This window comes from Neolamprologus brichardi, chromosome 17 (genome assembly GCF_056152115.1).
Source record: "Neolamprologus brichardi isolate AB-2024 chromosome 17, ASM5615211v1, whole genome shotgun sequence".
In the NCBI taxonomy this organism is placed as follows: domain Eukaryota; kingdom Metazoa; phylum Chordata; class Actinopteri; order Cichliformes; family Cichlidae; genus Neolamprologus; species Neolamprologus brichardi.
The window spans coordinates 19,838,929-19,855,217 of NC_142120.1; the positions used below are offsets into that span (position 1 = coordinate 19,838,929).

General features: G+C 42.3%; 1 protein-coding gene across 6 annotated transcripts; it reads right to left on the bottom strand.

Annotated features, from left to right (window-relative positions):
• Positions 1-317: 317 nt before the first annotated feature.
• Positions 318-15,025, bottom strand: rab3ip (RAB3A interacting protein (rabin3)). Of its 6 annotated transcripts, none has more exons than XM_006780956.2 (14): positions 14,966-15,025; positions 8,221-8,341; positions 7,293-7,409; positions 6,823-6,989; positions 6,582-6,747; positions 5,670-5,765; positions 4,917-4,994; positions 4,627-4,842; positions 4,405-4,533; positions 3,736-3,848; positions 3,600-3,623; positions 3,175-3,274; positions 2,431-2,500; positions 318-2,348 (listed from the first exon to the last, which is right to left on the bottom strand). In XM_006780956.2, exons 3-14 carry the CDS (start codon positions 7,380-7,382, stop codon positions 2,269-2,271), a joined length of 1,329 nt encoding a protein of 442 aa, XP_006781019.1. In that variant the 5' UTR covers positions 7,383-7,409; positions 8,221-8,341; positions 14,966-15,025; the 3' UTR covers positions 318-2,268. The 6 variants fall into 6 exon arrangements, with proteins under 6 accessions (XP_006781019.1, XP_035764657.1, XP_035764664.1 ...); XM_035908764.2 differs by having other exon boundaries at positions 318-2,351; XM_035908771.2 differs by lacking the exon at positions 14,966-15,025 and adding an exon at positions 11,929-12,056 and having other exon boundaries at positions 318-2,351.
• Positions 15,026-16,289: the final 1,264 nt, after the last annotated feature.

Below are 16,289 nucleotides of genomic sequence, written 5' to 3' on the forward strand. Positions count from 1 at the left end.
GATGACGTTTCTGCCATTTAGTGAAAAGAAAAAAAAAAATCAGGAAATGAAACTGGTGTAATTTTGGTCTAAACAAAGAAAACTAGCAGCAAGGTGGGAGGTTGGTGACTGTGTCTGCACAGCTGTGATTAGATGAATATGAACACAGCAGCAGAGGGAATTTGGAGCATTAAGGTTAAACTGCTCTCAAAAGTTCAGGTTGAGGATCCGCGGTGGGCGGAGACATGAGGGTACATCTGAGGAGGCAAAGTCAGTCATTAATATGCAGCCGTGTAAAAGTTCAGTCGAAGAAGAGAAAATGTGGAGGAGTCCATGGATCATTTTCAGAGGTATTACTGTTTTTATTTCAGTGTCTGAGAGAGAAGGCACTAAACCAAACCGGGAGAGTGACATTGACTATGAACAGGCGAGAGAGAGAGAGAGAGACGTCAGGATTAAATTAATATATATAAAGTTTACAGAACAGCAGGTGCGCATGCACGCACGCACACACACACACACACACACACACAGCTTATTATCTACACGAGTCCTGATTGGTCACACGGAGCTCGCTGCAGAGCGCCCTGTTTCACAGCAGGATATGTTAATGTCCAGCAACAAAACAAAAACCCTCAGAAACTCAAAGAGCCGACATCAAGTCCTTCCTCCTGCCGATACATGTTCAATTATTTCTGCAGCTTTTTTCTGTAAGTAAAAAACAAAAACACTGTATCCCACTCTGCCATCATCGAGACCTCTAAATTAACTCAAAATACAAGCTTATTCAAAGTTTACTAAACAATAACAACTTGACCTTTTTTCCCCTCTGAAAATATATGACAGACTCGCCAACAGTGGAGGAAAGTGTATTGTAGCAAAGCTGTAATTACTTTAACTCAAAATTTGACATTTCTCAGACTTTTCAGACCCCAAAAACCCCAAGAAGCCCCAAATTTTGATGATTAAAGAGCTCAATAATTTGATGTAAAGTCTGGAAAACAGTTTTAAGTTGTTTGAAAATAAAATGAAATAATGAGAAAAGTAAAACATTCTGAGAGCACAATTTCAATGGAGAAAAATCAAAGTGAGTCAACTTAGTGTTTCACATGAGGAAAAAAACTCAGTATTTTTTGATATATGAATAATGAAAGATTGACAAGAATAAGTAAAAATACTCAAATTCATGTTAATTTAACATTAATTATTACATTGTCAAAATTTGGAGGTTGAAAAAATTGTTCATTTTAATTTGACTAAGTAAAGCTGAAATTGCAGGAACGTAAATACATAATTTAAAGGATTGTAATTAAGAATAAGTCATGAATTTATTTTAAATTCAACATTTACAGAAAAAAAATTCAAAATTTAGGTTGTAAAAATGAAGAATTGTAATTCTGAATTCTTCAGCTGAGACGTTGTCACATCAGCTGTCACTTGTTCCCTGCGATGAGTTTTATCATAAATATATATACCCAAATATTCTAAATTGTTTATTTTTTAAACAGCTGCAGTTTTACTAAAGCTTTACTGCTGAAATAATATTTTCATGTAGTATTTAAGGTGAAAGTGAAGTCTGCTTTGAAAGCCACCACACATAAATCCATAATTACGGTTTCTGTTATGAATGGCGGTTTATTTTGAAAAATCATCCTAAATAAAAAGGAAGATGTGTCCCGTTAACTAGCAGGAAAATGAAGCGAACCTGGAAGCGCAGCACGACCTGCAGTTCCTCGAACGTCCACTTTAGGTGCCACAGACGTCTCCACAGCAGAAAACAAAAGGGGTTATTTTTCCTCAGTTTCTGTGATTCTGTTTACGACGTTCTTCCTCTTAAAACAATGACTTTATTCTACGGTTCAACTTCACCCTTGAAATATGACTTTTATCAGATATTTTCTCATATTTCTAACACCTATTTTTGATATTTTTCTCGCTTTGAGGCTTCAAAACCCACATGCATCTCTCCAGAGATCACATGTAACTGATGACCAAACAGTCTGTAGTGTTATTTTTTAGAAACATGTCAGTTTTCTGACACACTGGAGTGTTGCATGTTTCAGAACCCAAAGAAGTCCAGATCAGTAATGACAACCGGCACCAAAATCACAGTCTTCAGTCTTTTTTTGTGATGATTGAAAACAGTTTTTCTCTCTCACACAAAAAACACTCACACAAAAGAAGGGGGAGGGGCAAGAGCCGGGGAGGGGCAAGAGCCAGGGAGGGGCAAGAGCCAGGGAGGGGCGGGGCTTCAGCTCAGACTCTGCTGTGATTGGAGGACGGCCCCGGTCACAGCTGGTCTTTGTAGTAGCCAAGCTTGGCGAGGGACATTTCCCTGCGGAGCTGCATCACCTCCCAGAACATCTGTTCTGCTGCAAACACAGAGGGAGGCAGGGAGTTTAATCACACTGATATCGAGCCACCACAAGAATCCACTGGCGCGTTTCTTACCGTCCTGCTGTTTGACCAGCCCTTGGTGGATGTAGCGGATATAGGTGAAGAAGTTGCACACCGCTGTGATCTGAAGGAGAGAGGACACTGCTGAAAACACCAGTCAACAGTTTCTGAGCTTCAGGTGAAGTCATGCAAAGCTACTCTGCAAAGAGTTAAGGAATAAATACGTTAAGTCCATATATTTAACGTCAGGACAGGATTACATGCTGAACTATAAGCTTAGTGATTTTGCTAAAACTTAGGTTTCTGTTCATTTGGACAATTTAAAGTATTCAGATTTATGTTCTAATTTCTCATTTACATTAAAAAAAATCACGGAGGGAGGTTTCTAACTACAGCTCCTGTGACATTCACTTGAGGCTCCAAGTTAAAACTTTGAAGAATAAATAAACACATTTAGAGAAAGCAGTTTGTGTCTCTGTGGATAGTTTCATCCTTCATAACAAGTGTAAGACTTAAAGTGAGAGGCATGGCTGCTTTAATCAGTCATTCTGAAAGCTCTTCATTCTTATCCTCATGCAGAGGGACTGCTCATGTAGAAGTGCAGTAACGTGCACTGAATCACCTCCAGAGTTGTTTTCTTACTTTTACAGCGATGGTGGAATAAGCTGGCAGGATTGTTTTAGTGCTCACTGAGCTTTGGAGTAATTTAGAAAATGTTCTGGCTCAGGAAAGATGGACTGGACATAAAGGGGAGGTAAAGCTTTCAGGTGTGAGTGGGTGGCTGGGTGTTACACTCACTCTGTATCTACAGTAGGGAGACACGTAGTAATAGCTGGACAAATCTCCAAACTTGATTCTGTGCTTGCAGGTTTTGGTCTGACCACTCAGGGCACATTTTCTACCAGATGGACATAAACAAGAACAAACAAACAAAAAAAACATAAGTTAGCTGTTATTTTAACAGGAAGAAACAAAAAAAAAAACTCCTACAAAGCAGAAACTACACAGGAGCAAAACTAACACGGCTTGAGGCAGCGAAGGACGAGAAGAGGACGACAGGATGAAGGTTTGCATCGTCAGGATAGCTTTGACATCCTGAACAGAAGTTTAGAAGGAGGGAATAAGTTAGCAGGAGGGTTTGGAAGAGCCGGATGGAGTGGGGAGCAACTGAGGAGAGGCTAAAGAAGGGGAAAAAAGCTAATGGGGGAGAGAGTCAGACTTACGTGACGAGCTCAGACCTGCGCCCACTAGAGGAGGAAATCGGAAGATGGAGATGTGATGATGATGAAGGAGTGAAAGCTCAATGCAGGGGAGAAAGTGTGTGCGTGTGTTTGAGTTCAAGTGTGTGCAAGTGCTCACTTTGGTCCTCCGCACTCCACCGCCGATGCTTTGACCACAGGCAGCGGCTGGAAGCCGACCGGCTCCACACTCAGAGTGTTCTGCTCCACGGCCTCCAAGATGGCCGAACCCAGCTGGAAGAGAGGAGAGGAGAGGAGGGCGTTAACGGACGCAGGAGATATCAGAATCTTTCTGATTCATGTCAACATGCGTCTCCAGGGGACTCAGAGCGGCCCCGGCTTTTCCCTGGGATTTTCTAAACCCTGCACATTTGTCAACTGGAGTTTTTTAAACAATCAAACCAAACGCGTACCGAGACAAACCGGGTGAAGCCTTTTCCAGCTGGCAGAGGGTGAGCACAGGGCACGCCTTGCCAAGTCGCCACCCACTCACGCTCAAATCTTCTTACTGTGAGGCGACAGTGTCCCCAAGAAGGCAGATGCATGCACCTTTAACAAACTTTTTGCAGCTTTGTCTACAGAAACCTAACATCTTTTAATCATCTGAGCTAAACAGTGACTGAGTTTGTGAGATCAGATCAGAAGTTTTAAACCTTCTAAACATTTTGATCTTCACAACAAAAAAAAATTAAATGATAATATCAGTGCTGAAATCCCAGATGGATGCATGTTTGCATGTCTTTCTACTCCTAATAAAGCGCTTTTAAGAGTTCGGGAGGTCGTCATGTACCTCGCTCTTGTTGAAGGTCAAGCAGGGGTAGATGTCCTCACGGTAAATTCTCTCCAGAAAGTTGCAGCTTCGGTCGAGCGTCGGCTCCTCCTTCCATGCCTTGAACTCACTGAACAGCTGACCGTCCACCTGCAAGTCAGAAACTACGTGCAGTCTCATCATCGGCTGTTAAAGAAAAAGCTCTGGGAGCGTGAGCACTCCTCCTCCTGCTGCACCTCTTACCTCCCGACACTCGCGTACAATGGGCTGCGTGGCCGACGGGTCGGGCTGCGTCCCCAGCATGGCGGAGGAGGTGCTCTTGTTCCTGCTGTGGCCCTTCCTGAAGGGAGTCTTCACGCCTCCTCCCGCTCCCACAGAGGGAAGCTCACCCACCGGGGAGGTCGGGGAGGAGAGCACAAGAGTCTTCAGAGCCTGAACCTCCGCCTGGAGGACGTCGATCTGAAGAAAGAAACAGAAATCCTCAGAGTAAGCTGGTAAACAGTCTGGTCTGGTGTGGAGTGGTGAGTGCTCACCTTGCCCAGAGCTTCTTTCAGCTGTTTTTCAGCATTTGCCTGTTTGACGTTTGCTTCTCTCACCATTTTGTGAGCCTCCTGGAAAACACACAGACGGTGAATCAGCAGCTAAACAAGCTCAGTGCAACTGAAATATCATAAATAAACTCAAAAACACAGAACAGGAACATAAAGGTAATCTGCATTTACAGACACACACAGGCACACAGAGTCCCAACACCTCCTGCAAGAGAAAGACAAGAATGAACGAGAGCAAAGAGGAAGAGGAGTTGGAGCAGCACGTTTTCAGGGCTCGCCGGACAGATTCATTCAGCACAGACACATCGGAGGACGCCAGCTCTGGACCTCACATGTCACAGGAGACACTCGTGGAAACATTCTTAGGTTTTTAGCATTGTGCCTCGATCTGTGGTCGAGTTTGAGCTTTTCAGCAGGGCTATCTGTTGTTAGGCAAAAAGGCTGCACTTCATTTTTAACATAATACAACACAAAAGCTAAACTGAACAAAAATAATAATTTAACTTTATTCTCATCAAATTCAATTATCTGCCCATATTTAGAGGAAACTTGCGATGCCTGATGGGTGACAAAACTAAATGTTTAGAGTTCACCTAAAAGCTTTGTTAAACCCGTCACACCTCTTTCACACTGCCTGTGTCAATCACTCATATTCTTTCTGTCCGGTGCCTCAGGAGGAAGAGGAGGAAAGGAAACAGGAAGTAGAGGACACAGACGTAGGGTAGGTGGACCGACCTGGAAGAGACTGGCGGTGAGCTCCTCCAGCTCCTGGCCGAGCTGATCTCTGACTTTAGACAACCTCTCACACTCCTCATCCTTCAACAGCAGCTCCTTCCACACACACACACGCACAGTAACACAATAGAAAGACAACCAAATGAACATGTGGAAATGAAAGCATGTCGACAAACGAACAAAGAGATGAAGAAATTAAAATAAGTGAAACATGTTTAACGCAAAAAATCATTTAAAACATGCTTTTAAATAAAACTCTGAAAATTACACAATATCGCTCTAAAGTAATGAACGCTGTGGCGAGATGTAGTGAATACACACACACAAATACACACACACACAAACATAAAGGAACGCAGTAACATTCGTCTTGTTGTGTGGCAGTAACGTCCCTCAGTTACTCAGAAAAACCTCAAACCTTCCTCCAGGAACTATTTTCTTTTTTATTTCCAGTCTGAAGAAGCACACAGTAAATTACAGCTCAGCTGAGGCAAGACGTGATCGTTGTTTACATCCTGTCGTCACAGTAAACGGGCACTGCCTCCTACACTGTGGCTAAGATCTGGTAGAAATAAAATAAATCCTAATGAAAGTGCCAAAGCAGACGTCTGTGGATTTTATTTTATTTTTTGAATTACGGTTTCATAATTTCTGAAGACTGCCCATCTTTAAATAATTTCTTTCATCTTTTTTCTGTGCTCTCTCATGTCTCTGCTCTTGATCTTATTTCTTTTGTCTCTCCTGACAAAAGCATCCCTGACTTTGGGGTAAACTTTCCCTTTAAAGCTTAAACACGAGAACTTGAGTTAAAGTCATGATTAGGTCACTTTCAGGTCAGATTAGTCTGGGGGAAGCTGACGTTGCAATGTCTTCTGCGTGATGAAGACATAAACCTAAGTGAGCGCACCCTACCCTCTGAGCCTTGGCGAGCTCCTCCTTCAGCCTCTCATATCCTTTCTCTCGGACCTCCATCACCGACGGGCTGCGCAGCCGTGACAGGCTGTCACTCAGAGCACCACACTCCTCCCCATCCTCTCCGGACATGAACTCGGCCGACTCTGCCTCCAGGCCCGGCACGCTGTGCGGGGAACAGCACGGGTGAGTTACGGATTACGGCTGATCGATTGGGTGCAGGCGTCTGTGTTTTTGTTACCTTCCATTGTGGCTGTGCCGCGGTGCCGAGTACACCGGCTGAGTGGGCAGCTGATCTGCTCGCAGTGAGGTGGGGAGGCCTGGAGGAGGCGCTCCCAGAGAGTGGGTGCGATATAGAGAAGTGGGCGGGGTGGTGTGACGGACGGACGGGCGCTGATCCGATTGGTTCTGCAGGGCAAACACAAATAGTCAGGGTGACACAAATTCCAGAACAGTGGGTTTATGATATTTCATCTTCACGCACAAACACACAATGAACTTTTTCACACAGGACACAAAAAAAATCCTCAACAGCGAAGGGTTGTTTGTTTGTTTTTAATCATGCACAAGAGAAGACTCGGAGGCTGCGCAGATTTCTAAAGACAAACACGTTTTTATACCCCAAATTCAAGCAATGAACTACGAGAGTGGACCTCCTGAAACGTGAAGCATGCAGGGAGCTAACGGGAACGGCTGGAGCTCCGACCTTACCTGAAGGTCAGGTGTGGTGGGCGAGGCCAGATTCACCTCGTGGAACCCCTCCAGAGTCTCTGCATTGTTCTGACCGCTGCTGCAGGCCATAGCAACTGCTCTCAGACATCATACACTCTGAACACACACACACACACACACACACACACAGAGCCGTGAGTCGTGTGAAAGCTGCAGCAGTCTCGCTTCAGTCCAGACTGCAGATGGAGAATTGGTGACTAACAGCGGGGGGGGGGGGGGGGGGGGGGGACCCAAAAACAGGCTTCAAAAGATGTTTGTTGGTGAATTAGCAGCCGTCAGCACTCTACTCGCTGCAAGTTTGCAATTAAAAAGTTTCTCGTTAACGCAGACAAATACAAAAGTCTTTCAAATGGATCCTTTATGTCCAGTTTATGCGAAGCTTGTAAGAGGCAGTGGTGGTCTGAAATTCAGCTGATTCTGTATGCGCTCCTGCAAACAGGTTCACGACTACACCCCCACAAAATGAAATACCATCTACCCGCAAAAAAAAGAAAGAAAAAAGATTAACAGTCTGGCACTCTGTTTGCTGCCCCAGCTGGACATAGAGAGTACTGCAACATGCATAATTCAAATCACCACCTCAGAATTAAAGAAAACATCAGTGTGTTTTAATCTTGTGATTATTTTTCATGTGAAGCCCTGAAACTGTCAAACTCTTGCAGGTGAGTTCAGGTGTTAAATTCAGAGGTGTTAGACTTAAGGTGCGCACAGAAAAGCCTTTTCAGCAGATTAATGAAGAAACAAAATCTACATGGTGCTCACAGCAGAAACAGCCCTGGACCTTATTAACGACTGTTTGATGACCTGAACAAATAATAAAATAAAAAAATTATTTGGGTTTTTCTAAACAGGCTAACAAGCTCAGTGAAAGTGTCTGAGATCTCAAATTGTTTTCTGTTCACTGTACCATGGTGCAGCTGTGGATGGAGAAATCTGGAGGTTCAGTGGAGGCCCAAGGACAAGCAGTCAGTAAAACTCAGGTGAAGGAGTGACTCAGCACACGCCAACAGGAAAAGACTGTCCTGTACCTGAAAAACAGGGAAAGAGGCACAGAGACAGGTTAGTTTTACTTTTCTGCTGTGAGTTTAAAATATTTGTCTTGGTAACCAATCCTAAAGGTCTTTTAAATATCCACTAAACGCCTTTATTTTTAATGGTATTTTTAAAATCCTTAAATGAACCCCCAGTACTCCTCAAAGAAAAAAAAAAAACTGGAGGTAGCAAGAGCTCAGGCACTTTTTGCAGTCCAAGACCTGCCTGAGCCAGCAGCAGCTCCAGGTGAGCTAACATTAGCTGGTTTATGGATGCTGACTCGTAACATTAAGAGAGAATGAGGCGATCCCTGCATTTACCGTTTTACTGTCCGGATTCCAAACCTTAAATGAGAGCCGAGCTGAGTGGGCGGAAATTTCAACAGTAATTAATCTCACAGGCGGAAACAGGAGATGTCTTTGCCCCAGACTTCGCCTGTCAGGCTGCTGCTGCTAATTTCAAGGAGGGTTTGTGTGTTTTTCAGTTTCTTAAGAAACATTATCATCGCTGTTTTATTGATTCCTGCACAGTTTTCATTAAACTCCAGGTCTGAACACAGTGTACAGACATCGCTCATGGTTTCAGCATGACAGCACAGGAACTCAGTGGGACACTCTCTTGGATTTCGAAGCCAGTTTTTCCATCCCTAATTGAGACGTATCCACACAATAACGCCTTTTAATTTAAACTGAAGCTTTTTAAAAACTATTTCCCTTTCTCCACTGAGCATTAGTTGCAGGTTTCACACCAATAAACACACCAAGCTCACTGCGCTGGTAGAAAATAAAGCCAAACTGCCAAAAATACTGATGGCTGCCAGGGAGACATTAGGCTGAAGTACACCTGTGAAGCAAACATAATTTACTCATCCTGAATGTCTGACTGCTCTCTCAGTTCCTGCACTGTCATGACCAGACACATGACCCCACGTCACGGACTGTTATTCCTCAAACGTCTATTCAAATACAGCAATGTGTGTTCACAAGATTTTCAGTAAACTTAATCTCTGACCTTGAGGTCAATGTCCATGAGATTCAGCTCGCCTAAGATTTCTAGTAGACGCTCCTACACCAATCTTGAGTCATCGCTGCCCGCCCGGGTGATGACAGGACACCATCAGCCTTCAGGCTTAGGAGTAAAAACTGCAGTTCCTCTGACATCCACTTGAGGCCGCCTCCAATGCTGAGTCAGTTCCCATAGACTCCGATGTTAAAGCAGGTGGTACAAATGTGCTACCACAGGCTGAAGGCTGTCTAACTGACAGTCCCTGAACTCGACCTCTGGACTGTTTGTGCTGTTGGCACTTTTCAGACTGAATTATCTGACTAGTAATGCGGCGTCCTGCATTTTGGTGAGTGAAATTTTAGTCTTCCTCATCAGGAAGCATTACAATTACTTGACTGTATGTGTCAATCCTGCACCTCGTCCCTCTGAGTCTGGTCTGATGGCAGTAGCACTGCTGCTTCACTGCTATAAACAGGACATTTTATCCTTGGAGGCTATCTGCAGGCAACCTCAAGTGGCCGTTAGAGGAACTGCAGTTTTTGGCACCAACACATTGGTCTAAGAAGAGAAGTCCAAACAGGAAACTCATATTTTAAAGCTTGCTAATCTTTAAATCTCTGAGCTAGAAATGGTAGCAAGGACCAACAAGATTTCACATGCCAAGCTCAACAAGCCAAAACACCACCACCAAAGAAAAACAGCACTGTATTTCTAGAGGTGGGAATCACCATACATCCCACGATACGATATTATCACAATACTTAATGCACGATACGATATTATTGCAATTTTTAAAAATATTTTGCGATATTCAGATTCTGTACATAAAGGTAAACTTTATCAATATTCATTTTATCTAATAACAAAGTCTCGCACTCAGTCTTTCTCTCATTTCAGTCAATTTTATTGTTGACAAACTGAATGGTTTGTATTACAGTCTAGTCCAACTTAACTGAATGCAACCATCTGGTACAATTATAGCTATTCTAAACTATGCAATTTGTGAAAACTATGCAGCCCCTTCAGCAACTGAAGAATTTGAAAGTAAATTAAAACAAAATATAATTTTACATTAAATAAAAAAGTTTTAAACTTAATTAAAATAAAACATGTCTTAAATTAAAATAAGTAAACTGTCATGTTTATTGCTGCCATAAAAAAAGTTAAACACATTTGGACAGAAAAGGAATGTGAGGATTCTTGCTCAGAAAAAGGAGCTGATCAACATGCTCTGAAGTCAGAGCATGTTCCAGTCCACAAAAACTTTTTTGTAACAAAATATCGATTTCTGCTGTCCCTGTATCGATACATTATTAGCAAACAAAATATCACGATACTACACAGTATCGATTTTTTCCCCCACCCCTATGTATTTCAAACATCTTCCGGTTAGACATTAACTAACTGCCATTATGGCACCGGTTCTGACATAAACTGTAGTAACAGACCGAAAAGCAGCGCACATTTTGGTGCTTTATTTCGGTGCTTTATTTTTTTCCCTGAGATGTCATACACTTTGGATTCTAGCCAATCATTTTACCTTTGCAAGCGTAGTAGGCGGGCCCAGGTACGTACGTGCTTTTAGAGCAGAGCTAGAGATTAAAAATGCCCAAGGTGAAGCGGTCAAAAGTCTGGCTGTACTTCACAGTAAAAGATGCAAACTCAGCAGCCGGCAACAAGTGCTTTAAGGTGATATTGTGCAAAGGAGGTAACATCTCGAATCTGATGAAACACCTGGTGACGTATGGCATTTTGTTAAAAGCCGAGAAATGCACCGTATTTGTTAGCTTGCTGCGAGACCTCACACCGAGCACATCTACTGCGGGTGTGGTGCCTGTTATCGGACCCGGAGTTAGCAACATTCCCCAAGAACCCGAAGACGAGAGTCCTGGCCCCTAGCCCTGCCAGTGTAGCAGAAATGATGACGGATGATGATGGCAGCAGCAGCCGTTCTTCTCTGCGTGAGTAGCTTAATGTTGTTCGTGTGTAATTTACGTTGAGTAGGCTAACCACGTTATTACATTAATGCACGTAAGGTGAACTAGCAAACATCGTCGTTGTTCCATGCGGCTGTCTTCTTGTTTGATGGTAGATACTCCCTTCACCCTGGCCAAAAAGGCTAAAATGACCAAAGAAAACGTGGGAAACAGCTAAACATGAGAGGTATTTAGACAAAATTGGTGTTTTTTCCATTGTTTAAGCACTGCTTCCAGCCAAGAGTGATACCATATATGCCCTATAGCTGCAGAAAAGGCTAACATTGTTACCTTTCTACAAAAAAACAGCTAAACATAAGAGGTTTTCAGACAAAGTTTGTGTTCTTCATTCTTTAAGCACCGGTTCAAGCACCGTTTAAGCACCGGCACCGTTTCAAAAGTACCAGTTTGGTACTGGTATCGGATAAAACCTAAACGATACCCATCCCTACTCATGAATGCTGGCGTCAAAGTTCAGCAGGCAGGCAAGAAGTTTCCTCTGAAGCTTCAGACCCGAGTTACTATATCATTAACCAGCATCACCGTGATGTGCTCTCAAAGTAATTAATTACTTCTTTGTCTCTCTCCTTTGCTTTGCATACCTCAGCAGAGTGGCTGAACAGCACACCGGTCACACCTGCTCCACCTGGTGTGTGTGTGTGTGTGTGTGTTCAGTGGGTGTGTCCTCCTCTGATGAATGTAAACACAAAGAGAGACTTAAGGACAAATAAAGCTGCTGTCACTCCCTCGCTGTATTTTAAGAGCATGCTGAGTGAGTGCTTTGTTTCTCCGTCAGTATCATCATGTCATCTCTTCTTCTGCGCCCGTCATTAGGCCTGATTAGGGGCTTTGTTCCCGCCGCAGTGAGGCATGCTGGGAAACAATCCTCAGCTGTGACGCCGTGTCTCGGACTCTGTTAACGTTGAGTTGTGTCATTGTTTGGTCCGAGTTTCACTGATGCTGGAATGCAGCTGACAGCAGGCATTAATGTTGCATTCAAGGCCAATCAGACATCAGACTACAAAAAACTGCTGATGATACCTGATATGAATGAATCTCCTGTTTCCTCTTGTGTGGTTTGTTGAGGAGGTTTGTGGTTTCAAACTAGGGGCATGGAAATCAGCAAGTAATGTCAGATTATGATATATCTGTCTGAAGTTAAAGAGCCAAATTCCACAAACCAATCACAACTTCCGACCAACAAAGAGAGTTAAAACAATCAAATACTGTGAAAGATGCTGATTTTAGATAATTTAAGGTATTTTGGTTTAATTCTTTATCCCATAAAATATTAATATAAAAGAAAGAAAGACAGCTCACGTCTGACAGTGTGCCGCTAGAAAAACACATCGGCAAAAACTCATCCAGGATGTATGACACATGGTGATGGACATGAACACACACAGGTGAAACCCCACCTTCATTAAAAACAACCTGACTCCTCTTCCCTGCCTGCCTGTCGCCATAGAGACCAGTCCTAGAGAGCTTGGCGTGGTAACCCGACACGTCGCGCAAGGATCTGGTTACTCGGGCCGGCCGATGAAGGCTCATCCTGTGTCTCAGCAGGCAGCGTTTACACGAATCCCAAACAGCTCGACTGACCACAACAATGAAAAGCTCACCATCAACGGTTTATGGTGACAAATGGGTCAAAATAAAGGTGTCGGGGCTCCGTGGCACTGACCAGCATTTATCATTTAACACAAAGAAGAACAGGTGAACGCCGTCCTTTAATACATCTCCAAAAAATAACAGCGTGACACAGACAGTCTTTGGAGGAATACCTGCTTCACCAAACATACGACAACCAGGCCTGACAGAAACTTCTGTGTGCTTACAGATGTGTACAGGAAATGGTTGTTCCCATAATCAGATGTATCAACTGAATTATCAGGATTTAAAGACCGAGCAGAACAAGCAGACGTTAAAACCCTTTTGGGGTCTGTTCAATAATAGAATTAAGCCTGGAGATTTCTTATACTTACCCCTCGATATATAAAGTGCAAAGGGAGGTCAGTTTGCATTGATTTACTGGTAATTATTCACACATTTTTCTACATTTAAATTTTTTAAAAATTACTTAGTAATTTAAAAAATAAATCATTTCCAGCTTTTCTTCAAGAATTTGCCTTTTTTCTTAAAATTGGAAATGTGATATTTTTATTTTCAAAAATTGAACTTTTTTCTAGTGAATTTGCAGGGTTTCGCTTATAAATTTAATTAAGCTGCAAATTTAGATTTTTTTTTAAAAAAAAAAAAATCATTTTACTTTCTCTGTGTGAATCTGGCAGCTTTTCTTCATAGATTTTTTTTATTGCAGATATACTTATTTGGGGGGGTTTTTTGGCCAGTTTGTCTCGTAAATTTTCCTATTTTGCCCACAAAATTGCAATTCTTTTCACTTTTTTGTCACAATTTTTTCACTTGGAAATTTGCCAGTTTATTCTCATAAAATTTCCTCCTAGATGTACCATTTTTTCTTTGAAAATTTGCCAGCTTTTCCTGATAAATTTCCTCATCTCTTGCCATAAATGTGGCAGGTGTTTTCTTCTTTATTTGTACTGTTTTTTTCTCATTAATCTGCCAGGTTTTTATTTTTTCTGAGCCCTGGGGTTTCCTCTTCTTACCTTCAGTGGTCCTGACACACTGTAGTACTTCAGAGAAACCTGATACCAAGCTCAGTGATATTTGTGCAGCATGTGCACAAATATCACCTGATATGTTGCAAATTACACCTGCAACAGCGTGTGCTCATTTACCCGACCTCCAGCTCTCCCTGCACCCCGCTTACAGCGTCACCTGTACGCTGGAGGTCACTCTTCCAGGTAAGATACTCCTGCTCTCAGGTGGTGTCTTGTGGACAACTAGCACTGGATTAGCCGCGGATAGCACGTTACGTTACGTGATGTTACCTATTATGCTAATGCATTAATACGTGAGCACCTGCGGTGGCTTAAGTTAGAGAGCTAAGGGCTGTCACCTGACGCCGTCTGAAAGATGCATGACAGCGGCGTCTTTGCGCGGAGCTTCGGGTTTCGCTGCTACATTGGGCTAAGGATTAGCTGAGCAGCTAACGTTAGCTGGCCAATTACTTGACATTAGTAAGAAGGTGAGTGTGGGCACCGGTGTGTTAAAAACACGGAAATAAAGCACATGACAAGAAGAGAACTACTAAAAAAAACAAAACCCCAAACACATCCGTCTTTCTCATTCAGTAAACATCAGGGAATCGCTTGCAGAGGGAAACCCTGCTTCCATTATCGGCCACTGCTCTAAGCCTGCCCACGGCTGGCTAATCTCATTAATTACATAAAACAGATGAATGCACGGATTTATGAAACTGCGGATTCGCTTTAAAACTCAGAAAACTGAGTGAGTGACGGAGTGATGCTGAGGGAGAAGAGAAACGCTGTCCGATAATGGGCGCATCGATGCTTTTTGTATATAGCACGTAAGCTAGCGGTGCTGAGCAAGTTCGCTTAACTCAGCGACTCACGGATTAAAATAAAAACTGTAACGAGTCCTTAAAGGTGGACTCCCCGGACCCCCGCGTGCATAGCAGCCCAGTCGGTCAGTCTGCCTCACGGTAACGTGCCGAAACAGCCCGAAAAACAGACAAACAAACGGAGAGACACTCACCGGAGCGGCTGTTGACGCAGAGCGGAGCTCCAACTGACGGGAGGTACGTTCACAGTCCGCTGGGAAACCACAGAGCCACCAAGCAGTTCGTCACAGAGCAGTCCGTGCAGAGAGCAGGAATTCATTAGTCGGCATTAGGCCCATGAACAAATAAAATTAGATTACATCTAATTTAATTGTAAAAGAGAGAGAGCTCGTGAAAGAGGAAACAAATAAAGACTAAGGAAAATTCATTCAAATTAATATGTAGCTCAAAAAGTCTGGACTTATGAACTAAAAGTTGTAAAATAAAATAATTATAATAATAATTAAATAAATAAAATATTGTGCTTGGACAGAGAGATAATATTCTGAGAGAATAAAAATTCAGATTTATGCAACTAAAGGTACAATATATGAAATATATCATAAAAAATGAATAATTCAATAAAATAAACACACACAGTAATTATTATTTTAAATAATTTAAAAATGTAGTAGGAGCGAGATAATATTCAGAGACAAAAATCCAAGTTTATTAAGTTTAAGTTGTAATAAACAAAATTGAACGTTTACTACTACTACTACTACAAATAATAATAATAATAATAATAATAATAATAATATGTTTGTAGCTGGGAATGGGAATAGTATTGCCTGATGGTCCCTGAGTATGAGATTAAATTTGTAAAATGAACAAATAGGTGGTATATTCCTTGAGATTAAGGTCTCCAGTGGTTTTAATCTTTAAATGTTCAATTCATTCCAGTCTGAGAGGCTGTGTGTGACGATGAAGATAGACAGTGAAGTGAACACGTGAACAGTGATAAACAGTGAAGAAGAATTAAAAGCCACCAGGGGGCAAACAAGCCCCATTTTTCCAAGTTTAAAGAAACGCTGTTTTGTTGTGCGTGCGCACTTCCAGCACACGGAGACGCGAAGACTCTGGAGCTGTTCTCTATTAGATCCTGTTTCCTCGAGACTGCACATGTTCGCCCTCTTCTCAAACATATTGGTCCAGCTTTGTGGAAAATAACTGGTGGCACAAAGTCTGGCATTTACCACAAAAACTCTTTCTGACCAATAAAGAACGTTTCTTTTAAAATGCTTCATAGGTTCTATCCAACTAACCACTACTATCAGAGACTTGAAGGTGATATAAATTTAAATTGTTCTTTTTGTGGAACCGATAGGAAACAGTGGTTCATAAATTCAAGTTCTCCGTTTACTTTTGTATATAAAGCAAAATATTTACTCAATAATGGACAATAAGAATTAAAAAGCCTCACCTTTTTAAACATTTTAATATACTTGTATAATTGAGTGTGTTAGAACGATTTTAAAG